Genomic DNA, 26,037 nt, shown 5'->3' on the forward strand with positions numbered 1-26,037 from the left:
GGGGGGGGTCCCGAACTCCGGAGTCCCTTTGGGGGGCGTTAGGGGCTCCGGCCCCAGGGTGGGTTTAGAGGGGAATTTGGGGGGTCCTGGCCCCCAGATTTGGGGGGTCACGATTTTGGGTGTCTGACGCTGCCCCCCAGCCCCCCCCGTGCCCCCCGGGGCTGTGGCCGTTTCCTTCGGTGCCTTCGTGGTGGGGGCAGCTCTGGCAGGGGGGCTCTGGCTCGTGCACGGCCGGACAGGTGAGACACGCCCCCACAAAATCATCCCTGTCCCCCCAAAATAATCCCCTCAATATAATCCCCCTCCCCAAATAACCCCAACCCCCAAAAGACCCCCCCCAACAATCCCCCCTCCCCAGATAGTTCCCCTCCCCAAAATATCCCCCCCAAAAGAACCCCCTCCCCAGAACAATCCCCACCCCCAAAATCCACCCCCGAACCCCATCCCTGGGCCCTGCCCCTCCCCCAGACCTCCCCAAGGCTGGGACCCGCCCCAACCCCCCCAGGATCCCCCAAACCCCCCCAGGATCCCCCCAAATTCACCCCCCAATTCCCCTTTAACCGAGACCTCCCCAAAATCCTCCGAGCCCCTCCCCCACACCTTCACAATTTGGGGTGGGACCTTCCCTCCCCCTGCCCCTCCCCCTCTGATCTCTGCCCCTCCCCCCCGCAGCCCCCCGGCACCCCCCGGCCCCAGCGCTGCCCCCCAGCCCATGAGGGGCCAGGTACTGGGGGGACTGGGGGGACTGGAAATGGCTACTGGGAGCACTGGGGGGGACTGGGAGGGACATGGGGGATACTGGGAGTACTGGAAGGGGGAACTGGGAGCACTGGGGGCACTGGGGGGTATCTTGGGGGAACTGGGAGGCGATACTGGGGGCAACTGGGAGGGACGTGGGGGTATTGGGGGGGGGTCACTGGAAAGGGATACTGGGAGTACTGGGGGAAACTGGTCATACTGTGGATACTGGGTGTGGCACATGGGGTACTGGGAGCCCTGGGAAGGGATACTGGGAGCACTGGGGGGGATAGAGGCCCCCAGGAGTGACAGGGACCTGGGGGTTTTGGGGACCCCGTTGGGCCAGGCTGGGGCGTGTGGGAGGGGTGTGGGTTGGGTTTGTCCCTGTCCTCACTGTCATTGTCACTGTCACTTCCACTGTCACTGTCGGGTGATGGTTGGCAGCTCTGAGCGCTTGGCCTGAGAAATTCCTGAGGGAAAAGGAAATTCCGGCAGTGGGAGATGGCCGCCAGCAGCTCATCCAGCCCCGAGTCACCGCTCAGCTGCTCAGGACACACCCCAGCAGTGGCTTCCAGGAAGGGAAGAGCTGCACCCTGGGATCATTGGCATGGGGGGGAGACAGAAGCAGCAAACTGGGATATTAATTAATCAAAAGTTCTGCCGTCTGTAACCAATGAGCGCTGAAGCCTTTGCTTGTTAAAATGTCCCGATCGTGCACAGCTTTGCTGATGGGGGAGTGGGGAGCGGCCTTTGGGGAACCCCCAGCTCCTGCTGTGAGCATTGGGGGTCGGCTTCTGGGGACCCCCCACCTTTGGTCAACCCCCCCACCTTTGGGGGAACCCCCCAACTCCTGCTGTGAGCATCGGGGGTCCACTTCTGGGGACCCCAGCCTAGGGGGAACCCCCCACCTTTGGGGAACCCCCAGCTCCTGCTGTGAGCATTGGGGGTCGGCTTCTGGGGACCCCCCACCTTTGGGGGAACCCCCCACCTTTGGGGAACCCCCAGCTCCTGCTGTGAGCATTGGGGGTCGGCTTCTGGGGACCCCAGCCTAGGGGGAACCCCCCACCTTTGGGGAACCCCCAGCTCCTGCTGTGAGCATCGGGGGTCCACTTCTGGGGACCCCCCACCTTTGGGGAACCCCCCACCTTTGGGGAACCCCCCCACATTTGGGGAACCCCCAGCTCCTGCTGTGAGCATTGGGGGTCGGCTTCTGGGGACCCCCTACCTTTGGGGACCCCCAGCTCGTGCTGTGACCATCGGGGGGTCCGACCTCTGGAACCCCCCAGCTCCTGCTCTGTGCTGAGAATGAAATCTGCAAATGCCCCCCCTCGAGATGTGACTTGGCTTCACCCCCCATCGCTGTGCTCCGGGTGGGCTCAGGGTGCCCTCCAGGCTGGGAACAGCCAAAGCAGCCCCAGGGTTTGGGCTTTGGTGAGACGAGCGCATCGGGGGCTGCAGGGGGTCCCACGGGAGGCGACTGGGAGGTTCAAGGGGTCCCATAATAGAAGGCTGCAGGTTCCAGGGGTGCCCAGTGAGAAGATAAGGGGGGTTCAGGCTGTGCCGGAGGCTCCCAGTGCCAGAAAACGGCAGCTGCAGAGGGTCCCCATGCCAGGGAATGGGCGGGTCAGAGGGGTCCTGGTTCAGGATAAGGGGGTACAGGCTGTCCCGGTGGCGGAGAAGGGAGTGCAGGGGGTCTCCGTGCCCAGGAACAGAGGTTCAGGAGGGTCCCCGTGCCTGGGAATGGGGATTTGGGGTGGATTTGGGATGAATTTGGGGGAGATTTGAGGGGTTTAGGGCAGATTTGGAGGAATTTGGGGAAATCTGGGGGCGTTTAGGGCAGATTTGGGGTGGATTTGGGGGATTTTAGGGGGACTTGGGCGGTTCTGCGGGGCATTTGGAGGAGTTTGGTTGGTTTGGGGGGATTTAGGGCGGATTTGGGGTGGAAATTCCCCCGGTGGGGTCCGGACGAGGCTTCGAAGCCGCCTTTGCTCAAGCCGAGAAAGGAAAAAAAGCGGCTTTGGGTAGAAAACTTTAATCAATTTATAAACGTTACCAATTTATAAACTTCGATAAATTTATAAACGTTATCAATTAATAAACTTTAACAATAAACCTGCCCTGCCCGTTCCCCTTAGGCCCCGCCGCCGTCTTGGCTGTGTCAGATGACGTAACTTCCGGCGCGTCTCTCTGACGTCACCCCCGGTTCCGGCGCGGCTGTGGCGGAGCGAGGAGGCCCCGGGAGGTACCGAGGAGACCCGGGCGGGCCCGGGGGGGATTTTGGGGGTCTCGCAGGGGCTCAGGTGGTGCTCGGGGGAAGCGAGGGCGGTTCTGGGACGGCCTCGGGGGCAGCGGGGGTGGAACCGGGACTTTTCCCGTTCGCTGCCGCCGTTACCGACCCCTCTCACTTTTTCCCCTCTCTCCTTCCCCCCGTTCCTTTCCCTGCTCCCTCTTTTCCTTCTCTCCCCGTCCCTTTTCCCCTCTCTGCCCCTTTTCCCTCCTCTTTTCCTCCCGGTTTTCCCTTTTTTCCCTCTTTTTTGCTCCTTTTCCTCCTTCTCCTTCCCTTTTTCTTTCGGTTTCCCTTTTTTCACCTTTTCCCCCTTTCTCATTTTCCTTTCCCTCCCTTCCCCCTTCTCTCTCCCGTTCCCTCCCGGTTTTTCCCTTTTTTCCTCCTTTTTCCTTCTTCTCCTTCCCTTTTTCTCTCCCCCTTTTCTCCCTTTCCTTCTTCTCCCCTTTTCTCTCTTTTCCCCTTTTGCCCCTTTCTTATTTTCTTTTCTTCCTTTCCCTTTCTCTTCCTCCTTCTCCCTTTCTCTCCCTTTTCCCCATTTTCCCTTTCCCTCATTTCCCCATTTTTCTTTTCCCCCTCTTTTTTTTGGGTTTTCCCCCTTTTCCCCCCATCCCCCCCCCCTTCCCTCTCCTTTTTCCCTTCCCTTTTCCCCCTTTTTTCTCATTTTCCCCATTTCCCCCTTTTTGCCCATTTCCATTTCCCCTTTCCCTGCTTTTCTCCTCTTTTTTCCCATTTCCCCCTTTTCCCTTTCTTTTCTTCTTTTTTCCATTCCCATTTTGCCCATTTCCAATTCCCCATTTCCCCTTTCCCCCCCTTTCCCCCATTCCTATTTCCCCTCTTTTCCCCCATATTCCCATTTCCCCTTTTTCCCCCCTTTTCCCCCGCTTTTTTCCAATTTCCCTCATTTTTCTCTTTTTTTTCCATTCCCATTTCCCCCCTTTTTTCCTCCCCTTTTTTTGCCTTTTTCCCCACATTCCCATTTCCCCCTTTTTTCCCCTTTCCCCCCCATTTCCCATCGCCATTTCTCACTTTTCCCCTTTTTCCCCTCCTTTTTTCCCCATTCCCATTCCCCCTTTTCCCATCCCCCTTTTCCATCCCTTTTCCCCCCCTTTTTTCCCGTTTTTAACCCCTTCATTCCCAGCCATGATCGAGGTCGTCTGCAACGACCGCCTGGGGAAGAAGGTCCGGGTGAAATGCAAATATCCCACCTGGGCTGGGGGCTTGGGGGGATTTGGGGAGGTTTTGGGGATGTTCTGGGGGGGATTTGGGAAGGTTTGGGGGGATCTGAGGCTTTGGGGGGGTTTTATTTGAGGTTTTGAGGAGGGTTGGGGGAGTTCTGGGGGGATTTGGGGAAGTTTTGAGAAGTTTGGGGGGTTTGGGGATGTTCTGGGGGGGGTTGGGGAGGTTTTGGGGGGGGATTGGGGGAGTTCTGGGGGGATTTGGGGATGTTCTGGGGGGATTTGGGGAGCTTTTGGGGGTTTTGGGGAGGATTTGGGCTGGGATTTGAGGTTTTGGGGAGGTTTTGGGGGGGATTGGGGGAGTTCTGGGGGAATTTGGGGAGGTTTTGGGGAGGATTTGGGCTGGGATTTAAGGTTTTGGGGAGGTTTTGGGGGAGATTGGGGGAGTTCTGGGGGGTTTTGGGGGGATTTGGGGGGTGTTCTGGGGGTTTTGGGGAAGTTTTGATAGGTTTGGGGGATTTGGGGATGTTCTGGGGGATTTGGGGAGGATTTGGGCTGGGATTTAAGGTTTTGGGGAGGATTTGGGGGGGATTGGGGGAGTTCTGGGGGAGTTTTGGGGGGATTTGGGGGGTGTTCTGGGGGTTTTGGGGAATTTTTGATAGGTTTGGGGGATTTGGGGATGTTCTGGGGGGATTTGGGGAGCTTTTGGGGGTTTTGGGGAGGATTTGGGCTGGGATTTGAGGTTTTGGGGAGGATTTGGGGGGGGTTGGGGGAGTTCTGGGGGGATTTGGAGGGTGTTTTGGGGGGTTTGGGGAGCTTTTGTGGAGGTTTTGGGGCTGTTCTGAGGGGATTTGAGGTTTGGGGGAGGTTTTGGGGGATTTGGGGATGTTCTGGGGGAGATTTAAGGTTTTGAGGAGGATTTGGGGGGGTTGGGGGTGCTCTGGGGGAATTTGCAGTTTTGAGAGGTTTTAGGGGATTTGGGGATGTTTTGGGGGGAACTGGGGAGGTTTTGGGGGGATTTGGGGAGAGATTTTCAAAAGCTTTTGGCGGAATTGGGGGTTTTGGGGGGAACTGGGCAGGTTTTGAGGTGTTTGGGGTGGGTTTGGGGTGGTTTTGGGCAGTGATTTTAGGGTGTTCTGGGAAGGTTTTGAGGGTGTTTGGGGGTTTTTTGGTGTGTGTTTTTGGGGTGTTTGGGGCGGGTGTTTGGGGGTTTTTTGGTGTGTTTTTGGGGTGTTTGGGGCAGTGTTTTGGGGGTTTTTTGGTGTGTGATTTTGGGGTGTTTGGGGCAGTGTTTTGGGGGTTTTTTGGTGTGTGATTTTGGGGTGTTTGGGGCAGTGTTTTGGGGGTTTTTTGGGAAGGTATTGGGTTGTTTTGGGGCGGTTTTGGGGTGTTTGGGGATGGTTCTGGGGGGTTTAGGCAGGTTTTGGGGATGTTTTTGGGGTTTTTTTGGGGGTGTGGTTTTGGGGTGTTTGGGGCAGATTTTGGGGTTGTTTTGGGGCAGGTTTTGGTGTGTTTTTGGGGTTGTTTTGGGGTGTTTTTGGGGTTGTTTTGGGGCAGTTTTGGGGTTGTTTTGGGGCAGTTTTGGGGTTGTTTTGGGGCAGTTTTGGGGTGTGTTTTGGTGTGGTTTTGGGATGTGTTTTGGTGTGTTTTTGGGGTTGTTTTGGGGCAGGTTTTGGTGTATTTTTAGGGTTGCTTTGGGGCAGTTTTGGGGCAGGTTTTGGTGGTTTTGGGGTTGTTTTGGGGCAGGTTTTGGTGTGTTTTTGGGGTTGTTTTGGGGCAGGTTTGGGGTTGTTTTGGGGTGTGTTTTGGTGTGGTTTTGGGGCAGTTTTGGGGTGTGTTTTGGTGTGTTTTTGGGGTTGTTTTGGGGCAGGTTTTGGTGTATTTTTAGGGTTGCTTTGGGGCAGTTTTGGGGTGTGTTTTGGGGCAGGTTTTGGTGTGGTTTTGGGGTGTGTTTTGGGGCAGGTTTTGGTGTTTTTGGGGTTGTTTTGGGGCAGGTTTTGGTGTTTTTGGGGTTGTTTTGGGGCAGGTTTTGGTGTGGTTTTGGGGTTGTTTTGGGGCAGGTTTGGGGTGTGTTTTGGTGTGGTTTTGGGGTTGTTTTGGGGCTGTTTTGGGGTTGTTTTGGGGCTTTTTTGGGGTGTTTTTGGGGTCCCTGTGTCCCCTTTTCCTTGACTGCGGGGCAGCCCCGAGGACTCGATCCGGGACCTGAAGAAGCTGATAGCGGCACAGACCGGCACCCGCTGGGACAAGATCGTGCTCAAAAAATGGTCTGGGGGCGTCTGGGGGGGCTGGGGAGGGATTTGGGGGTCCTAAGGCAGCATCTGAGGGCTTTTGGGGAGCTCTAGGGGGACACCTGAGGGGTTTTTGGGGGACACCTGAGGGGTTTTGGGGGGGCACCTGAGGGGATTTGGAATGATCTGGGGGGCACAGGGGGTTTGGGGGGTCAGGAGGGAGCCCCAGGGTTTGGGGTGGGGGAGGGGGTGACTTGCCCCCCCAGGGTTTTGGGGAGGGGGTGACGCCCCTCCCTCTCTCCCCTCCCCCCAGGTACACGATCTTCAAAGACCACGTCACGCTCGGGGACTGTATCCACCCTGAAACCTGACCCCAAAAACCCCAAACACCCCAAAAACCCGACCCCAAACACTCCAAAATCCCCCGGAACCCTTCCCCAAAATTCTTGAACCCCAAAATCCTTCAACCCCAAAAACCCAACCCCAAAAACCCAACCCCAAAACACCCCAAACCCCTCCCCAAAATCCTCCAACCCCAAACACCCCCAGAACCCCTAAAACCCAACCCCCAAAAACCCCCCAGAAACCTCAGAACCCCCTAAACCCCCCAGAAACTCTCCCCAAAATCCTTCAACCCCAAAAACTCCCAAATCCTCCAACCCCAAACACCTCCAGAACCCCAAAAACTCCCCAGAAACTCTCCCCAAAATCCTCCAACCCCAAAAACCCCCAAAATCCCTCCCCAAAATCCTTCCCTAAAATCCTTCAACCCCTAAAACCCAACCCCAAACAGCTCCAGAACCCCCAAAAACCCCAGAACCCCTCCCCAAAATCCTCCAACCCCAAACACCTCCAGAACCCCAAAACCGCCCAGAAATTCTCCCCAAAACCCTTCAACCCCAGAATCCCCCAGAACCCTTCCCCAAAATTTTTTAACCCCAAAACTCCTCAAGACCCCCTCAAGTTCCTCCAACCCAAACCCTCCCACCCCACCCCCCAAAACCCCGAATTTGTTTTCCTTGATGGCGGCTCCAGATGAGATCCACGACGGGATGAACCTGGAGCTCTACTACCAATAGAGCCTCACCAGTCCCCACCAGTATAACCCAGTCCGGACCAGTCCACACCAGTGCAGCCAGCCCAGTGCTCCCAGTATATCCCAGTGCTCCCAGTACTGCCCAGTCCCCTCCCCCATTTCCCCCTATTTCCGGCCCGGCCCCGTTTGTTGATCAATAAAGGCGATTTTGGGGCCTCCGGGCGATTTTTGGGATTTTCTGGTGACATCCGAGAGTTGTTTCACGAGATCATGATTTAATGGCGGCGTCCCGGAGGTTGTGTCGCGATATCGCGATTTTAAGGCGACACCTCGGGGTTGTGTCGGGATATCTCGATGTTTCCTACGGCGGTACCCGAGCCTTGGGCCCGGCTGGGAACGCAGAGCTCCCGGCAGGGATAAACCCCGCGATACCGAGGAATCACCGGAGATACGGAGGAGAATCGCGACAGAGGCTCGGAGTAGGCGCCGTTCGGGGCAGCCCCGTCGTCATGGTAACGGCGGCTTTCCAATCAGGCGGGGCGCGGGGCAGCCCCGTCGTCATGGCAGCCGGGGCTTGTCTTGGGGCGGCGCGCGGCGCAGCCTCGTTGCTATGGTAACGGCGGGTTTCCAATCAGGCGCCGAGCAGGGGCAGCCTCGTTGCTATGGCACCGGGGGGCCTTCCATGAGGACGGCGCGCGATATGGCGGCGCCCATGGCGAGCGCGGGAACGGGTGAGGGAGGCGGGGGAGCACCGGGCGGGAACGGGAACGGGAGAGGGTGCGGGAACGGGAACGGGAGCGGGACCCGAGCGGCGCCTCCGTCTCCCTCAGGGCCGCGGCCGGGGCCGCGCTGAGCGCGGGGGGCTCGGAGCCGGTACCGGCCAGCGGAGCTGGGACTGCCCGGGAATGGCGGACGGGCCGGGACGGGCCAGGGTGAGTGAGGGGAGACGGGTGAGGGGATCCAGGTGGGATCCAGGGGGGAACCCCTCCCGTCTTACCTTTGCCGTGTGGGGAGATTTCGGCGCTTCCGTTTCTCCCAAGGGAATTTTGTCTCTCCCCAGGCTTCTCGGGCCCGGAGCAGCTCACCTGGTGAGTGCTCTCACCTGTCCTCACCTGCCTCACTTGTCCTCATTCCCTTTATCTGTTCTTGTGACCCTCACCTGTCCTCACCTGTTCTTGTGACCCTCACCTGCCCTTGCCTCCTCTCACCTGTCCTCCCTTATCCTTATCCCCTCACCTGTCCTCACCTGTCTTCACCTGTCCTCACTTGTCCTTGTCCTCCTCACCTGCTCTCCCCTGCCCTCACCCCTTCACCTGTCCTTACCTTTTCTTGTGCTTCTCACCTGTTCTCACCTGCTCTCCAGGAGATTTGGGTCCCTGGGAATGCTGGGATGGAGCGGGGTGGGAATGTCCCAGGGGACAGGTGAGATGTGACAGGTGAGATGTCCCAGGGAACAGGTGAGATCTGACAGGTGGAATATCCCAGGGGACAGGTGAGGTGTCCCAGGGGACAGGTGAGATGCAACAGGTGAGGTGTTCCAGGAGCTTTTCCCACCTGCCTGGTACAGGGAACCCACCTGGGGCTCACCTGGGCTCACCTGGTCCCTGTCCTGTTCCAGATCCCATTGAGGATGTGCTCGGGGAGCTCCTGGGATCCGATGGTAATGTGGGAGCTCCCGACGGGGTCACCTAGGGGGGTCACCTGGGAATCACCTGGGGTCACTTGGGGTCACCTGTGGAAGGTGTCACCTGGAGGGAATCACTGGGGGGCAGTCACTGGGGTGGGGGGGGTCACCTGGAGGGAATCATGTGGGCTCGCCTGGGGATCACCGGGGTGGGGGGGATCACCTGGAGGGAATCCCCTTCCCTGGGGTCACCTGGGGGGGATCACCCGCCCTCCCTGCTTCCACCTGTCTCCGTGTCCATCCCTGACCCCTCCCTTGTTTCCAGAGGAGGCCCCGGCTCCGCCCTCCCGAGGTTCCCACGCCCCCTTCCCACAGGTGAGCCCTGGGTGATCCCAGGTGGGCCCAGGTGAGCCCAGGTGGGCCCAGCCTTGCCCTTCCCCCATCTGGGCCGGGCTGAGCCTCGCTCTCCTGGGATGGGGTTAGGATCGGGATTGAGGGGGGGAATCCCAAAAAACGGGAGATTCCCAATGGAAAGTTGAAAATTCCCAAAAACCAGGAAATTAAAAAAAAAAAAACCCAGGAAAATTCCAATGGAGGAAGGGAAATTCCCAGAGAACGGGGAATTCTCCCAAAGAATGGGAAATTCCCAAAGAATGGGCAATTCCAAAAGATGGGAAACTCCCGATGGGGAATGGGAAATTCACAATGGAAAGGGGGAAATTCCCAGAAAATGGGAAATTCCAAAAAACAGGAGATGGGAGATTCCCAACAGGGAATGGGAAATTCCCAAAGAACAGAAAATTCCCAGTAGGGAACAGGAGATACCCAGTGGGGAATGGGCAGTTCTCGATGGGGGAAGGGAAATTCCCAAAGAATGGGAAATTCCCAGTGGGAAATAGGAAATTCTCGATGGGGACGGGGAAATTCCCAGCGAGGAACACGGGAGGGGCAAAGGTGAGCGAGGCAGAATTCCCAAGGGATTTGGGATCCCACCTGGGCTGCAGGTGAGAGCAGGAACTGCTCCCCCCCCCTCCCCAGAGCTGGATCCAATGGATCCCTGGGACCACTGGGGTCCAGTGGATCACCAGGATCAAGATCCAGTGGATCCCATGGATCACCGGGATCCCCTGGATCGCCAGGGGCCCATGGATCAGCTGGAGGAGCTGGACGAGCTGGATGCAGAAATCCTAGGAATGCCCAGAGCCGGGTCCAGGCCGGGGAAATGTGGCGGGAAGGGGCCGGGTTCCCAAAAAGGTACTGGGAATTCTCATGGGATCAAACCCCAATCCCGTGGGATTAACCCTAATCACGTGGGATCAACCCCACTGGTGTGGGATCAACCCCAGTCCTGTGGGATCAAACCCCATTGCTGTGGGATCAGCCCCATTCCAAGGGATCAAACCCCAGTCACGTGGGATCAAACCCCATTCCATGGGATCAAACCCCATTCCGTGGGATCAACCCCAATCCTGTGGGATCAACCCCCATTCCATGGGATCAAACCCCAATCACATGGGATTAACCCCAATCCCGTGGGATCAACCCCAATCCCGTGGGATCAAACCCCATTCCATGGGATCAAACCCCATTCCGTGGGATAAACCCCATTCCGTGGGATAAACCCCATTCCGTGGGATCAACCCCAATCCCATGGGATCAACCCCAATCCCATGGGATCACACCCCATTGCTGTGGGATGGGGACACAGGGGGCACACTGAGGGACAGGGAGGGGACACAAGGGGGACATGGAGACTCCCAGAACTGGGGACACCCAGAGATGTCCCAGTGCTGGTGACATTCAGAGGTGTCTCAGAGGTGGTGACACCTGCAAGTGTCCCCGAGGCAGTGACACCTGGAGATGTCCCACAGCTGGTGACACCCAGGGATGTCCCAGTGTTGGTGACACCCAGGGATGTCCCAGTGCTGGTGACACCCACGGATGTCCCACAGCTGGTGACACCCACGGATGTCCCACGGCTGGTGGCAGCCAGGGATGTCCCACAGCTGGTGACACCCAGGGATGTCCCAGTGTTGGTGACACCCACGGATGTCCCAGATGCCATCAGTCCATCCCACCCAGCCCTGCCCGTCCGTGCCGATGTCACCTTTGGGGACGACGTCGATGACCTGATGGATTCCCTGGGACTTGGCAGCGACGGAGCCGGGAGCGCGCCGGGAACGCCGGGGGGGTGAGGGGACAACAGGGACGGGGACAGGGATGGGGGGGTCTCGGTGCCACCCTGGTGCCACCCCCACCTGTGCCCAGCCAGGGGCTCCAGAAGGGCCGCGCTGGGATCCAGGAGAAGCCGGGAAAGGCGGAATTCCAGACGGAGCCCAAGGGGCAGGAGGAGCCAGGTGAGCAGGGTGGAGTGGGGGATCCATGGGAGGGGTTCCAGAGGGAGAAATCCCACTGGGAATTCCAAGGCAGGAGCAGCACAGGTGTTTTCCAGAGCCTCAATCCCACTGGGAATTTCAGGCAGGAGCAGCACAGGTGTTTTCCAGAGCCTCAGTCCCACTGGGAATTCCAAGGCAGGAGCAGCACAGGTGTTTTCCAGAGCCTCAGTCCCATTGGGAATTCCAAGGCAGGAGCAGCACAGGTGTTTTCCAAGGCCAATCCCACTGGGAATTCCCAGGGAAGAGCAGCACAGGCATTTTCCAGACGGTCAAAATCCTACTGGGAATTCTAGGCAGGAGCAGCACAGGTGTTTTCCAGAGGGTCAATCCCATTGGGAATTCCAGGCAGGAGCAGCACAGGTGTTTTCCAAGGCCAGTCCCATTGGGAATTTTGGGATTTTTTTTGGAATTTGGTGTCGTGTTGTTCCGCAGGGCCGGGCGAGGCCCGGGTGGAGCCGGGATTTCCCTTCGGATCCTACGAGCCCTCGGTGGCTTCAGGGACCGGGCGGAGACAGGGACGGAGGTACCGGGGGGAGGGGGGGATGTCCCCACCTGGCTGTGTCCCCAGTGTCCCCAAGGTCCTGAATGTCCTCGGTCTCCTCCATTGTCCCCAATATCCCCAATGTCCCATTGTCCCCAATGTCCCCATTGTCCCCAGTGTCCCTGTTGTGCTCGTTGTCCCCAATGCCAAAGGGGACCCAAAGCGTCCCCAATGCCCCCTTTGTCCCCCAATGTCCCCATTGTCCCCAATGCCTCCACTGTCCCCAATATCCACCAGTGTCCTCAATGCCCCTGGTGTGCCCATTGTCCCCCAATGTCACCATTGTCCCCATTGCCCCAAGTGCCCCTGTTGTGCTCATTGTCCACAATGCCCCCATTGTCCCCTTTGTCCCCCATTGTCCCCAATGTCCACAGTGTGCCCATTGTTCCCAGTGTCCCCTGCCCAGTCCTTATTGTCCCCAGCGTCCCCATTGTCCCCCAATGTCCCCATTGTCCCCAGTGCCCCTGTTGTGCTCATTGTCCCCGGTGTCCCCAATGCCCCCATTGTCCCCTTTGTCTCTCAATGTCCCCATTGTCCCCTGCCCAGTCCCCATTATCCCCGATGCCTCCACTGTCCCCAGTAATCCCCCATTGTCCCCAATATCCCATATTGTCCCCAACGCCTCCAGTGTCCCCTTTGTCCCCCACTGTCCCCACTGTCCCCAGTGTTCCCAATATCCCCCATTGTCCCCAGTACCTCCAGTGTCCCCAGGGTGCTCATTGTCCCCATTGTCCCTCATATCTCCATTGTCCCCAATATTTCTGTTGTCCCCAATGCCCCCCAGTGTCCCATTGTCCCCCTTTGTCCTCATTGTCCCCCAGTGCCAACATTGTCCCCCAGTGCCCCCTTTGTCCCCATTGTCCCCCCGTGTCCCCAGTGTCCCTCTCCCCCTGCAGGTGTTCGGTTGGGAGCAGCTCCCGTCGTCCCTCTGGGGCCGCCTGGCTGGGGCTGAAGGACGAGGATTTCCTGGGACTGGGGGACGAGGATCCCCTGGGACTGGGACAGAAGGACAAGGATGCCACAGGACTGGGATCAAAGGACGAGGATTTCCTGGGGTCGGGATCGAAGGACAAGGATTTCCTTGGAGTGGGATCAAAGGACAAGGATCACCCGGGATTGGGATTGAAGGACAAGGATTTCCTGGGATTGGGACAGAAGGAAAAGGATCCCCCGGGATCAAAGGACAAGGATTTCCTTGGAGTGGGATCAAAGGACAAGGACTTCCTTGGACTGGGACAGAAGAACAAGGATCCCCCAGGACTGGGACAGAAGGACAAGGATTTCCTGGGACTGGTACCAAAGAACAAGGATTTCCCGGGATTGAAGGACCAGGATTTCCTGGGACTGGTACCAAAGAGCAAGGATTTCCCAGGATTGAAGGACCAGGATTTCCTGGGACCGAAGGCTGAGGACCCCCCGGGCCCCGGTGCCCCTGGATCCCCGGTGCTGCGGGAGCGGCGCTGCCCTGGCCCTGCCCTGGCCCCGGAGCCGAATTCCCACCCCCGGAGGGTCCCGGAGCCCCCAGAGCCCGGCAGGTAAAGGGAACCCCCGGGAGCTCCCACCTGGCATCCAGGAGATCTCCGGGATCGGCATTCCCAGCCCGGGTGTCCTCCAGGTGTGCCAGGTGACATCCCTGTCCTGGGTGTCCTCCAGGTGTGCCAGGGGACGTGACCATGCCAAGGTCCCCTCCAGGTGTACCAGGTGACATCACTGTCCCAGGGTCCCCTCCAGGTGTCCCCGGGGGTGTCCCTGCTCCAGAATTCCCTCCACCTGAGCTCCTCCCAGCTCCCTGGTCAAGGCTCCCCTGGCTCAGCTCACCTGGGAGGGCTCAGGCGTCACCTGGGAGGGCTCAGGTGACCAGTATGGGGGAGGTGACCCTGGGATGGAGGTTTGGGGTGTCCCTGTTCCCTCCAAGTCCCAAAGGTGGCATCCCTGACACTGGGCAGGTGGGGTGGGACAGGTGACACAACACAGGTGGCACAGGTGATGCAACACAGGTGACACAGGTAACACAGCACAGGTGGCACGGGTGACACAGGTGGCACAGGTAACATGGCATAGGTGACAGATTTGACACAGGTGGCACAGGTGACACAGCACAGGTGACCCAGGTGGCACAAATGACACAGATGACGTGGCACAGGTGACATAGATGGCACAGGTAACAAAGGTGACAGAGGTGGCGCAGCTGACACAGCACAGGTGACATGTCAGGTGGTAGAGGTGACACAGGTGGCACAAATGACACAGGTGGCAGAAGTGACCCAGATGGCACAGCTGACCCAGGTGGCACAGGTGACACAGATGGCACAGGTGGCACAGGTGATGTAGCACAGGTGACAGAGATGACACAAATGGCACAGGTGACACAGCACAGATGACACAGGTGAAATGACACAAGTGACAGAGGTGACACGGATGGCACAGGTGACACCGCCCAGGTGACACAAGTGACCCAAGTGGCACAGGTGACCCAGGTGGCACAGGTGACACAAGTGGCACAGGTGACAGAGGTTACATGGCACAGGTGACAGAGGTGGCACAGATTACATGGCACAGGTGGCACAGGTGGCACAGGTTACATGGCACAGGTGGCACAGGTGGCACAGGTGGCAGGTGTCACAGGTGGCAGCAGCCAGGCCAGGCTGGGGCTGCCCCTGCCCCCCTGACTCTCCCCCGGGATTTGTTCCCCCCAGGCTGGAGCCCCTGCTCAGGACACGGCCCGGCGGGCAGGTGGCAGCAGGTGAGGCCTCTGTCACCCCCCAGGTGTCCTCGCAGGTCACCTGGCCTGGGCAGGGGACACCTGGGGACCCTGGGCCCTCCTCTGGAACTGGGGGAGCTGTGCCAGGGGATAATGGGATTGTGGGATCATGGGATATTGGGATAGCGGGATAATGGGATACTGGGATAATGGGATAGTGGGATAATGGGGTAGCGGGATAACGGGGTACTGGGATATTGAAATAATGGGATAATGGAATATTGGGATAAAAGGATAATGGGATGATGGGGTAACAGGATGGGATAATGGAATGGGATAACAGGATAGCAGGATAATGGGATAATGGGATGGGAAAATGGGATAATGGGAGAACGGGATGGGATAATGGGATGGAATGGGATCAATGGGATCAGTGGGTTAGGATCAATGGGATGGGATGGGAATGGGATAATGGGATCCATGGGATGGGATCCATGGGATGGGATCAATGGGATCCATGGGATGGGATCAATGGGATCCATGGGATGGGATCAATGGGATTAGGTGGGATAATGGGATCCATGGGATGGGATTCATGGGATGAGGTGGGATAATGGGATCCATGGGATGGGACAGTTCCATTCTTTCCATGTGTCCCAGAGATGGATTTGTCCCGTTTTTCACTCCAGCCGTGCAGGAGGTGCCAGGTCCTGCCATGCTCGCTCAGGTGGGTGCTGGAGCAGGAGCAGGGAGGATCCCTGGGAATCCCTTGGGATCTGGGTGGGCTAGGCATGGATCAGCATTGCCAGGAGAGGGGAGCTGCCCTTCCCAGGCCTCTTCTGGAGCATCCCTGTGTCCCCACAGGAGGATCTGGTGTGGGATCTAACCCTGCCACGTCCAGAGAATCCCCGAGCTCTCCCGTCCTGGCTCTGCCCGGAGCACCCCGCAGCTTTCCCAGCCCAGAGACACCAGGAGGGTCCTGGAGCTCTGCCATCCCAGCAGCTCCAGGAGGGTCCTGGAGCTCTGCCATCCCAGCAGCGCCAGGAGGGTCCTGGAGCTCTGCCATCCCAGCAGCGCCAGGAGGGTCCTGGAGCTCTGCCATCCCAGCAGCACCAGGAGGGTCCTGGAGCTTTCCCATCCCAGCCCCACCAGGAGGATCTGGGATCTCTCCCATCCCGGCCCCACCAGGAGGATCTGGGATCTCTCCCATCCCGGCCCCACCAGGAGGATCTGGGATCTCTCCCATCCCAGCCCCACCAGGATTCCCAAACTCTCCAATCCCACCCGTGCCAGGAGCATCCCGGCTGTGGGATCGCCCTGCGCAGCCTCCAGGCCCGGCTGGAGGAGCTGGAGAACCAGGTGGGGGCTGGGGGTGGTCACCTGGGGAGGTCACCTGTGGGGGTCATCTGGGGATATCACCTGTGGGGTCACCTGGGGGGTTACCTGTTGGTGTCACCTGTGGGCATCACCTGGGGGCACGGTCGCATGGGGAACCGGAGGTGGCTGCAGGAGCTCTGTCCCCAGGGTGGCACCTGGAGCCCGTCCTGTTCCCGCCAGGTGCAGACTCTGGAGCAGGAGCGGGCACGGTGGGGACTGGTCCTGCAGGACCTCCCGGAGAGCTGCCACAGGTAATGGGGTCTCACCTGTGCTCCCAGTTCCCTGCTCCTTCCCTGGATCACCCTGGGGCACAGATCACCCCAGATCCCTGGATCACCCCAGACCCCAGGATCACCCCTGGATCACCCCAGATCCCTGGATCACCCCAGACCCCAGGATCACCCCAGATCCCAGGATCAGCCTGGATCCTGTGAACACCCCAGACCCTTGGATCACCCCAGTTCACAGGATCACCTCAGGGCACAGGATCACCCAGACCCCAGGATCACCCACATCCCTGGATCACCCCAGATCCCATCATCACCCCAGACCCTTTCATCACCCCAGACCCCTGGATCACCCCAGATCCCAGGATCACCCCTGGATCACCCCAGATCCCAGGATCACCCCAGACCCCAGGATCACCCCTGGATCACCCCATACCCCATGATCACCCCAGACCCATGGATCACCCCAGATCCCATGATCACCCCAGACCCCATGATCACCCCAGACCTATGGATCACCCCAGACCCCATGATCACCCCAGATCCCAGGATCACCCCAGACCTATGGATCACCCCAGATCCCAGGATCACCCCAGACCTATGGATCACCCCAGATCCCAGGATCACCCCAGACCCCATGATCACCCCAGATCCCAGGATCACCCCAGACCCCAGGATCATCCCAGACCCATGGATCACCCCAGATCCCAGGATCACCCCATACCCCATGATCACCCCAGATCCCATGATCACCCCAGACCCCATGATCACCCCAGACCTATGGATCACCCCAGACCCCATGATCACCCCAGATCCCAGGATCACCCCAGACCTATGGATCACCCCAGATCCCAGGATCACCCCAGACCCCATGATCACCCCAGATCCCAGGATCACCCCAGACCCCAGGATCACCCCAGATCCCAGAAGCAGGACGAGCAGCTCACAGGTAAATTCTCTCCAAGTGCATCATTGCAATGGGATCCTCTGCTCCATCCCAAGGGCTCAGAGCTGATCCCACAAAATCCAGACAGTCCCAGGACAAATCCTGGTGTCCAGAAGGACCCCTGGGCCTGTAGATCCCTGTCCCAGCTCTCCTGGGGGGATCCCTGGCCAGGGGCTCTGCTGGTCCGAGTGGCCAGTGGCGCTCGAACAGGGGCTCGGCTGCATCCAGGATCCCACCAGCTCCCCAAGAAACGGGAAAAGTTCACGGAATTCTCAGAATTCACTTAATTCACAGAATTTACAGAGTTCACAGAATTCATGGGATTCATGGAATTCACAGAATTTGTAGAATTCTCAGAATTTACAGAATTCACAGAATTTACAGAATTCACAGAGTTTGCAGAATTCACAGAGTTTGCAGAATTCATGGAATTTACAGAATTGGCAGAATTCACAGAAGTCACAGAATTCACTGAATTCACAGAATTTGCAGAATTCCTGGAATTCATGAAATTCACAGAATTCAAATTGTCTCTGGCGAGCCAGAGGCTGGGAGCCGAGGCTGGCAAAGTCCTGATCCAGATCCCACAGTGGGATCTCCCTGTCATGGGATGGGATGGGATGGGATGGGATGGGATGGGATGGGATGGGATGGGATTGAGCAGGAACACGGGGGGTTTTCCATGTGGGATTTCCCTGTCCTGGGATGGGATGGAGCTGGAACACCGGGGTTTTTTCCCTGTGGGATCTCCTTGTGGATGGAGGGGGGATCCCACCTCCTGCATTCGGGCTGCCCCGTGCCCCTGGCAGCGCTCCAGGCCAGGCTGTGCCAGCAACAGCAGGATGCAGAGCGGGAGCGGAGCCGGCTCCAGGAGGCCATGGCTGACTTGGAGACCAGGCTGGGGGAGCGGGAGCAGCTCCTGGAGCAGGTGAGGCCCCATCCCAGAGCTTTGGCCCTGTCCTGAAGCTGTGGCCGTGGCCATGGCTGTGTTCCTGCCCATGTCCGGGTCCCTGCCTGTGTCTGTGGCCCTGTCCTGCGCCTGTGTCCATCTCTGTGTCCTGTGTCCCATGTCCATGTCTGTGTCCCTGTCCCTATCCCTGCCTGTGTCCATGTCCCATGTCCTTGCCCATGTCCTTGTCTATGTTCCTGTCCCATGTCCCTGTCCCTATCGTGTCCCCTGTCCGTGTCCCTGTCCCATGTCCCCCTGTCCCTGTCTGTGTCCCATGTCCCTGTCCCTGTCCTTCTGTCTCCTGTCCCCATCTCTGTCCCTATCCCTGTCCCTCTTTCCCTGTCTCCTGTCCCTGCTGCTATTTATGTCCGTGTCACATGTCCATGTCCCATGTACCCTGGCCCCATCCCTGTCCCCTGTCCCTATTCCGTGCCCCCTATCCCATGTCCCTATCCCCATGTCCCTGTCCATGTCCCCTGTCCCCTGTCCATGTCCCTGTCCCCTATCTCCCGTCCCTATGCCTGTCCTCTATCCCATGTCCCTATCCCCTGTCCTCCCCCTATCTCTGCCCATGTCCCATGTCCTTGTCCCTGTCCCATGTCCCCATCCCTGCCCCATGTCCCCATCCCTGTCTCATGTCTCCACCCTGTCCCTGTCCCCTCACCCTGTCCCTATCCACTGTCCCTGTCCCTATCCCTATCCCTATGTCCCTGTCCAATATCCTTGTCCTCGTCTCTGTCCCCATCTCTGTCCCCATCCCTGTCCCCATCCCTGTCCCCGTCCCCGTCCCTCTCCCTGTCCCTCTCCCTCTCTCTGTCCCTGTCCCCATCCCTGTCCCTCTCCCTGTCCCTCTCCCTGTCCCTGTCCCTGTCCCACTCTCCTGGTGCTGCTCCAGGAGCGCCGCCGCGCCACTGCTGAGCGCTGCCGGGCGGATTCGCTGCGGGAGGCGCTGGAGGAGCAGCGGCGGCTCTCGGCACAGCTGCTGGCCATGGAGAGGGCGGCACTGGACGAGGCCAAGGTGAGCAGGGACATGGCCCCAGGTGAGGCCTGAGCAGAGAGGGGCTGCGGCTTCCCCAGGGAACCGCTGAGGAATGCTGGGGTGGGGGCCTGGACCCACTCTGGGAGGGACTGGGATGGGGCTGGGAGCCGGCAGGGGGGGACTGGGATGGGGAGGGGGCTCAGAACCAGCCAGGACTGGGAAAGGGGCTCAGAACCAGCCAGGATAGGAACTGGAAGGGGCTCGGATCCAGCCAGGATGGGAACTGGAAGGGGCTCAGAAGCAGCAAGGATGGAAGCCAGGACTGGTAAAAGGGCTCAGAACCAGCAGAGTGGGAAATGGAAGGGGCTTGGAACCATCTGGGCAGGAGTGGGACTGGGAAAAAGTCTCAGAACCAGCCAGGATGGGAGTAGGACTGGGAAAGGGGCTCAGAAGCAGCCAGGTGGGAGTAGGGCTGGGAAAAGGGCTTAGAGCCAGTCAGGCGGGAGCAGGGCTCGGGGCTGGAGGGGGCTCGGGACAGGCCAGGTCGAGCCCGATGGATGCCCAGGTGGGGCCGGAGCTTCCCGGCTGGAAGCAGCCTCTGGAATTTGCCTCTGGGAGCGGCAGGGCCGGGCTGTAGGAGGGCAGACCCTGCGGGAGCAGAGCCTGGAGCTGTCCCCGGGCCCGCAGGGCGCGTGGCTGGAGGAGCAGCGGGCGGAGCTGCGGGACCGCTCCGAGGAGCGGCGGCGCCTGGCGGCTGCCTGGGCCGAGTTCCACTCACGGGAGCGGCTGAGCCGGGAGCGGGAGGAGCAGGACAAGGAGCGTGCCCTGGGTGTGGACTCGGCGCTGAAGAGCCTGGCCAAGGTCCCCAGTGGGCACCCGGGGTCCCAAACCACCTCCCCCTGCTCCGAAGGACAGGACAGGTGACACTCGCTGTCCCCTGGGCCAGGATCAGGCAGAGCTGAAGTTCCGGAGCCGGGAGCTGAGATCCAAGGAGGAGCAGCTGGCCAGGGACAGGGAGGAGCTGGATGAGGCCTGGCGGGAGCTGAGGCTGGAGAAGGAGAAGGTTCTGCGGGCTGAGCAGCGCCTGCAGGAGCGGGAGGAGGAGATCCGTGACCTGGCCGAGGTAAGTGGAATATCCAGACTGGAATTGCCAGCTGGGAGCAGAGCTGGGGCTCCATATGCACCCCCCGAGCTGGGGCTCCACATCTCCCCGAGCTGCGGCTCCACATCCTCCCCTGAGCTGGGGCTCCACATCCTCCTAATGTGGGGCTCCACATCCCCCCAGTGTGGGGCTCCACATCCTCCCCCTGAGCTGGGGCTCCACATCCTCCCCTGAGCTGGGGCTCCACATCTCCCTGAGCTGGGGCTCCACATCCCCCCAGTGTGGGGCTCCACATCCTCCCCTGAGCTGGGGCTCCACATCCTCCTAATGTGGGGCTCCACATCCCCCCAGTGTGGGGCTCCACATCCCCCCAGTGTGGGGCTCCACATCCCCCCAGTGTGGGGCTCCACATCCTCCCCTGAGCTGGGGCTTCACATCCTCCCCCTCAGCTGGGGCTCCACATCCCCCAGATCCATGCCTGGGTCCCGTTCCCTGTCCCGGTGCTATTCCCCCATCCCAGTCCTGGTGCCATTCCTTGTCCAGATGCTGTTCCCTGTCCCAGTCCCATTCCCCCATCCCAGTCTCATTCCCCCATCCTAGTCCTGCTCCCTGTCCCGTTGCCATTTCCCATCCTAGTCCCATTCCCTCTCCTACTGCTGTTCCCACTGCTGTTCCCCATCCTGTTCCTGTTTCCTGTTCCCCATTCCCGATCGCATTCCTGTTCCCTGTTCCGTTCCCTGTCCCTGTCCCGTGCCTGTTCCCATTCCCATTCCCGATCCCATTCCTTTCCCATCCCCTTTCCCCATTCCAGTACCTGATCCCATTCCTGCTCCCATCCCCATTCCCCGTTCCCTGTTCTCATTCCCATTCCTGATCCCGTTCCTGATTTTCCATCCCTGTTCCCCGTTCCCATTCTCGTTCCCGATCCAATTCCCATTCCCATTTCTGTTCCTGTTCCCTATTCCCATTCCCCGATCGTGTTCCCAATCCCATTCCCCATTCCCATCTCCATTGCCATTCCTTGTTCCCCATCTCATCCCCATCCCCGTTCCCCATCCTCGTTCCCCATCCCATTCACATTCCCATCCTGGTTCTCCATCCTGTTCCCCGATCATGTTCCAAATCCCATTCCCTGTTCCCATTCCCATCCCCATTCCCCATTCCCATTCCCATCCCCGTTCCCCATCCCCATTCCCATTCCCGTCCCTGTTCCCCATCCCTGTTCCTCATTCCTGTTCCCATCCCCGTTCCCCATCCCCATTCCCCATTCCCATTCCCATCCCCATTCCCATCCCTGTTCCCCATTCCCGTTCCCATCCCCATTCCCATCCCCGTTCCCCATTCCTGTTCCCATCCCCATTCCCCATCCCCATTCCCCATCCCCGTTCCCCATTCCCCATTCCCGTTCCCATCCCCATTCCCCATTCCCGTTCCCATTCCCACTCCCCATTCCCATTCCCATCCCCATTCCCCATCCCCTTCCCCATTCCCATCCCCATTCCCCATTCCCCATTCCCCATCCCCATTCCCGTTTCCCGTTCCCGTTCCCACCCGGTCCCGGTGCGCTCCCGCAGCGCTCGGTGCAGCAGCAGCAGGAGGGGCAGCGGGCGCTGCGGGAGGCGCGCAGGGCGCAGCAGGAGCAGCGGCAGCGGCTGCAGGAGCTGCACCAGCAGCAGGAGCAGCTGCGGCAGCAGGAGCAGCGCCTGGCACAGGCAAATCCCCCTTCCTTCCCTGAAAATCCCCCTTTCCAGAAAATCCCCCCTCCCAGAAAATCCCCCTCCCCAGAAAATCCCCCCTCCCAGAAAATCCCCCTCCCCAGAAAATCCCCCTCCCCAGAAAATCCTCCTTCCTGGGAAATCACCCCAAAAAATCCCCCTCCCCAGAAAATCCCCCCTCCCAGGAAATCCCCCCTCCCAGAAAATCCCCCTCCCCAGAAAATCCTCCCTCCGAGAAAATCCTCCTTCCTGGGAAATCACCCCAAAAAATCCCCCTCCCCAGAAAATCCTCCCTTCCCCAGAAAATCCCCTTCCCAGAAAATCCCCCCTTCCTGGGAAATCCTTCCTCCCAAAAAATCCCCCTCCCCAGAAAATCCCCCCTTCCCCAGAAAATCCCCTTCCCAGAAAATCCCCCCCTTCCTGGGAAATCCTTCCTTCCAGAAAATCCCCCTTTCCAGAAAATCCCCCCTCCCAGAAAATCCCCCTTTCCAGAAAATCCCCCCTTCCTGGGAAATCCTTCCTCCCAGAAAATCCCCCCAGAAAATCACCCTTTCCAGAAAATCCCCCCTCCCAGGAAATCCCCCTCCCCAGAAAATCCCCCCTCCCAGAAAATCCCCCCTTCCTGGGAAATCACCCCAAAAAATCCACCTCCCCAGAAGATCCCCCCTTCCCCAGAAAATCCCCTTCCCAGAAAATCCCCCCTTCCTGGGAAATCCTTCCTCCCAGAAAATCCCCCCAGAAAATCCCCCTCTCCAGAAATCCCCCCCTTCCCCAGAAAATCCCCCTTCCCCACAAAATCCCCCTTCCTTAATTCCCACCTTTCCCACCTTTCCCATTCCCCCATTTCCATTCCCACTTTTCCCGTTCCTGTTGCTCCAGGGCCGGCGGAGCCTGGAGCGGCAGCGGGAGCAGCTCCGGGAGCTGCAGGAGGAGCTGGGCCCCGGCCTGGGGACAGCGCTGGGGACAGGGACAACGCTGGAGACACTGCCAGGGATGGGGACACTGCTGGGGACACCGCGGGGTATGGGGACACTGCTGGGGACAGGGACATGGCTGGGGACAGTGCTGGGGACAGGGACAACGCTGGAGACACTGCCAGGGACGGGGACACTGCTGGGGACACCACGGGGTATGGGGACACTGCTGGGGACAGGGACACTGCTGGGTATGGGGACACTGCTGGGTACATTGCCAGGGATGGGGACACTGCTGGGGACAACACTGGGGACAGGGACACCGCTGGGTGTGGGGACAGTGCTGGGGACAAGAGCAATGCTGGGAACAGCGCAGTGTATGGGGACACTGCCAGGGACAGGGACACTGCTGGGGATGGCACTGGGGACAGGGACACTGCTGGGGATGGGGACACTGCTGGGGACAGGGACACCGCTGGCTATGGGACACTGCTGGGGACAGGGACACCGCTGGCTATGGGACACTGCTGGGGACAGGGACAACACTGGGGACACACACCTGGGTGGGGGTCACACCCACACCTGGGGGTCACACCCACACCTGGAGGTGTCACACACGCACCTGGGGGTTACACAACCACCTGGGAGTGTTACACACACACCTGGGGGTCACACACACACACCTGGGCGGGTCACACACTTCTGGGGGTCACACCCACAGCTGGAGGTGTCACACCCACACCTGGGAGGGTCACACCCACACCTGGGGGGGTCACACCCACACCTGGGAGGGTCACACCCACACCTGGGGGGGTCACACCCACACCTGAGGGTCACACCCACACCTGGGTGTCACACCCACGCTCCACTGTCCCCTCCTGCAGTGGCTCCGGTGTCTCCCGGGCTCCTGCCAGCCCTGGGGACACTCCTGGGGGACAGCAGGGACAGGGACACTCTGCTGTCCCCTCCTGCAGCCTCTCCGGTGGCCCCGGGGCTCCTGCCAACCCTGGGGACACTCCTGGGGGACAGCGGGGACAGCGCGGCCGCGCTCTACGGACACGTCCTGCTGCTGAAACACCGCGCCAGGATGGTGGGGATGGGACTGGGAATGGGACTGGGAATGGGGGAGAAGGGTTTGGGACTGGCCAGGGGGGAACTGGGCTGGAAAAGGGGTTTGGGATTGTCTGGGAAAGGGTTTGGGATTGGCCAGGGGGAAAGGGAAAAAGGGTTTGGGATTGGCCAGGGGGAAAGGGAAAAAGGGTTTGGGATTGGCCAGGGGGAAAGTGGGCTGGAAAAGGGGTTTGGGATTGTCTGGGAAAGGGTTTGGGATTGGCCAGGGGGAAAGGGAAAGGGTTTGGGAATGGCCAGGGGGAAAAGGAAAGGGTTTGGGAATGGTCAGGGGGAAAAGGAAAGGGTTTGGGAATGGTCGGGGGAAACTGGGCTGGAAAAGGGGTTTGGGATTGTCTGGGAAAGGGTTTGGGAATGGAAAGGGGGTGAGGGAAGGGTTTGGGGCTGGCCAGGGGGAAAGGGAAAGGGTTTGGAAATGGAAGGGGGGTGAGGAAAGGGTTTGGGACTGGCCAGGGGAAAAGGGAAAGGGTTTGGGAATGGTCAGGGGGAAACTGGGCTGGAAAAGGGGTTTGGGATTGTCTGGGAAAGGGTTTGGGACTGGCCAGGGGGAAAGGGAAAGGGTTTGGGAATGGTCAGGGGGAAAGGGAAAGGGTTTGGGAATGGAAAGGGGGTGAGAAAAGGGTTTGGGACTGGCTGGGGGAGGATCTGGGAAGGGTTGGGAATGGTCAGGGAGAGCTGGACTGGGAAAGGGGCTGAGAACCTGATGGGAAAGGGTTTGGGATTGTGGGAAAGGGTTTGGGACTGTGGGAAAGGGTTTGGGGCCAGCTAGGAAAGAGTTTGGGATGGTTTGGAAAAAAGTTTGGAACCAGCTGGAAAAGGGTTTGGGACTGTCTGGGAAAGGGTTTGGGACTGTGGGGAAAGGGTTTGGGATTGGCCAGGGGGAAAGGGAAAGGGTTTGGGGATGGAAAGGGAGGAGTGGAAAGGGTTTGGGGATGGAAAGGGGGAAACTGGGCTGGGAAAGGGATTGGGACTGCCTGGGAAAGGGTTTGGGAATGGCCAGGCAGAATAGAAAGGGATTGGGAATGGCCCCAGGGGGGAACTGGGCTGGGAAAGGGGCTCGGAACCATCTGGGAAAGGGTTTGGGATTGTGGGAAAAGAGTTTGGGATTGGCCAGGGGGAAACTGGGTTGGGAAAGGATTTGGGATTGTCTGGGAGAGGATTTGGGAATGTCTGGGAAAGGATTTGGGAATGTCTGGGAAAGGGTTTGGGATTGTCTGGGAGAGGATTTGGGAATGTCTGGGAAAGGGTTTGGGATTGTCTGGGAGAGGATTTGGGATTGTCTGGGAGAGGGTTTGGGATTGGCATAGGGTTTGGGAATGGAATGGGGGGAACTGGGAAGGGTTTGGGGCTGGCCAGGTGGGGGCTGGGCTGGGCAAGGGGCTCGGAACGTTCTGGAAGGGGCCGGGGAGCTCCTGGGTGGGCTCAGCCGTGCCCCCCTTCCCCCCCAGGACCACGATTTCCTGGAGAGCGAGCGGCTCTTCCTGGAGAGCCTGAGAAAAGGGCCCTGAGCCCGTCTGCAGGGGGAAAGGGGGCTTTGGAAAAGTAAAAACAAAATAAAAACACAAATTGAAAAAAAAAAAATTCCCTGCTGAGAGCCCTCCCTGTTTACAGGCAGAAAAATGGATTTTTGTAAAAATAGAAATAAATTCTCACGTGAAAACCATCTCCCATTTGCAAAGAGAAAAATGTATTTTTGTAAAAATAAAAATAAAAATAAAAATAAATTCCCTGCTGAGAACCTTCCTGTGTTTGCAAAGAGAAAAACAGATGTTTGTAAATATAAATATACTTATAAATATAAATATAAAATATGACTATAGATATAGGTATAGATATAAATAATATAAATATAAATTCCCTGCTGAGAAACTTCCCCTATTTGCAAAGAGAAATGGAGCTTTGTAAGAATAAAAATATAATAAAAAATAAAATAAAAATAAATTCCCTGCTGAGAACCTTCCTGTGTTCACAAAG

General features: G+C 58.8%; 2 protein-coding genes and 1 long non-coding RNA gene across 6 annotated transcripts; all 3 read left to right on the forward strand.

Annotated features, from left to right (window-relative positions):
- The first annotated feature begins 75 nt into the window (after nucleotides 1-75).
- LOC132340996 (uncharacterized) lies at nucleotides 76-1,412 on the forward strand. The gene is made up of 3 exons (XR_009490057.1): nucleotides 76-239; nucleotides 673-724; nucleotides 1,183-1,412. It is a non-coding gene; the product is annotated as an uncharacterized LOC132340996 (long non-coding RNA).
- A 1,416-nt stretch (nucleotides 1,413-2,828) lies between these two features.
- On the forward strand, nucleotides 2,829-7,698 carry UBL5 (ubiquitin like 5). Its single transcript, XM_059872253.1, has 5 exons — nucleotides 2,829-2,980; nucleotides 4,164-4,221; nucleotides 6,381-6,464; nucleotides 6,742-6,779; nucleotides 7,464-7,698. Exons 2-5 carry the CDS (start codon nucleotides 4,166-4,168, stop codon nucleotides 7,505-7,507), a joined length of 222 nt encoding a protein of 73 aa, XP_059728236.1. The 5' UTR covers nucleotides 2,829-2,980; nucleotides 4,164-4,165; the 3' UTR covers nucleotides 7,508-7,698.
- Nucleotides 7,699-8,105: 407 nt separating this feature from the next.
- Nucleotides 8,106-25,787, forward strand: LOC132340939 (fas-binding factor 1 homolog). Of its 4 annotated transcripts, none has more exons than XM_059872157.1 (23): nucleotides 8,106-8,195; nucleotides 8,295-8,396; nucleotides 8,525-8,552; nucleotides 9,083-9,124; nucleotides 9,414-9,463; nucleotides 10,228-10,342; nucleotides 11,171-11,279; nucleotides 11,357-11,445; nucleotides 11,917-12,007; nucleotides 12,922-13,560; nucleotides 14,722-14,768; nucleotides 15,416-15,453; nucleotides 15,591-16,085; nucleotides 16,284-16,354; nucleotides 17,179-17,279; nucleotides 18,086-18,204; nucleotides 19,121-19,243; nucleotides 19,892-20,065; nucleotides 20,151-20,327; nucleotides 21,881-22,018; nucleotides 22,901-23,042; nucleotides 23,820-24,025; nucleotides 25,512-25,787. In XM_059872157.1, exons 2-23 carry the CDS (start codon nucleotides 8,370-8,372, stop codon nucleotides 25,569-25,571), a joined length of 3,081 nt encoding a protein of 1,026 aa, XP_059728140.1. In that variant the 5' UTR covers nucleotides 8,106-8,195; nucleotides 8,295-8,369; the 3' UTR covers nucleotides 25,572-25,787. The 4 variants fall into 4 exon arrangements, with proteins under 4 accessions (XP_059728140.1, XP_059728142.1, XP_059728141.1 ...); XM_059872159.1 differs by having other exon boundaries at nucleotides 23,910-24,025; XM_059872158.1 differs by having other exon boundaries at nucleotides 17,215-17,279.
- Nucleotides 25,788-26,037: the final 250 nt, after the last annotated feature.

This window comes from Haemorhous mexicanus, chromosome 34 (genome assembly GCF_027477595.1).
Source record: "Haemorhous mexicanus isolate bHaeMex1 chromosome 34, bHaeMex1.pri, whole genome shotgun sequence".
Classification (NCBI taxonomy): Eukaryota; Metazoa; Chordata; class Aves; order Passeriformes; family Fringillidae; genus Haemorhous; species Haemorhous mexicanus.

Excerpts from the sequence above, each read along its gene's own strand:
- UBL5 (XM_059872253.1), top strand. The coding sequence starts at position 4,166 with ATGATCGAGGTCGTCTGCAACGACCGCCTGGGGAAGAAGGTCCGGGTG. Across the intron at positions 4,222-6,380 it reads AAGGTCCGGGTGAAATGCAA|CCCCGAGGACTCGATCCGGG; the intron begins ATATCCCACCTG and ends ACTGCGGGGCAG. Across the intron at positions 6,465-6,741 it reads AAGATCGTGCTCAAAAAATG|GTACACGATCTTCAAAGACC; the intron begins GTCTGGGGGCGT and ends CCCTCCCCCCAG.
- LOC132340939 (XM_059872157.1), top strand. The coding sequence starts at position 8,370 with ATGGCGGACGGGCCGGGACGGGCCAGG. Across the intron at positions 8,397-8,524 it reads ACGGGCCGGGACGGGCCAGG|GCTTCTCGGGCCCGGAGCAG; the intron begins GTGAGTGAGGGG and ends GTCTCTCCCCAG. Across the intron at positions 14,769-15,415 it reads CGGCGGGCAGGTGGCAGCAG|CCGTGCAGGAGGTGCCAGGT; the intron begins GTGAGGCCTCTG and ends TTTTCACTCCAG.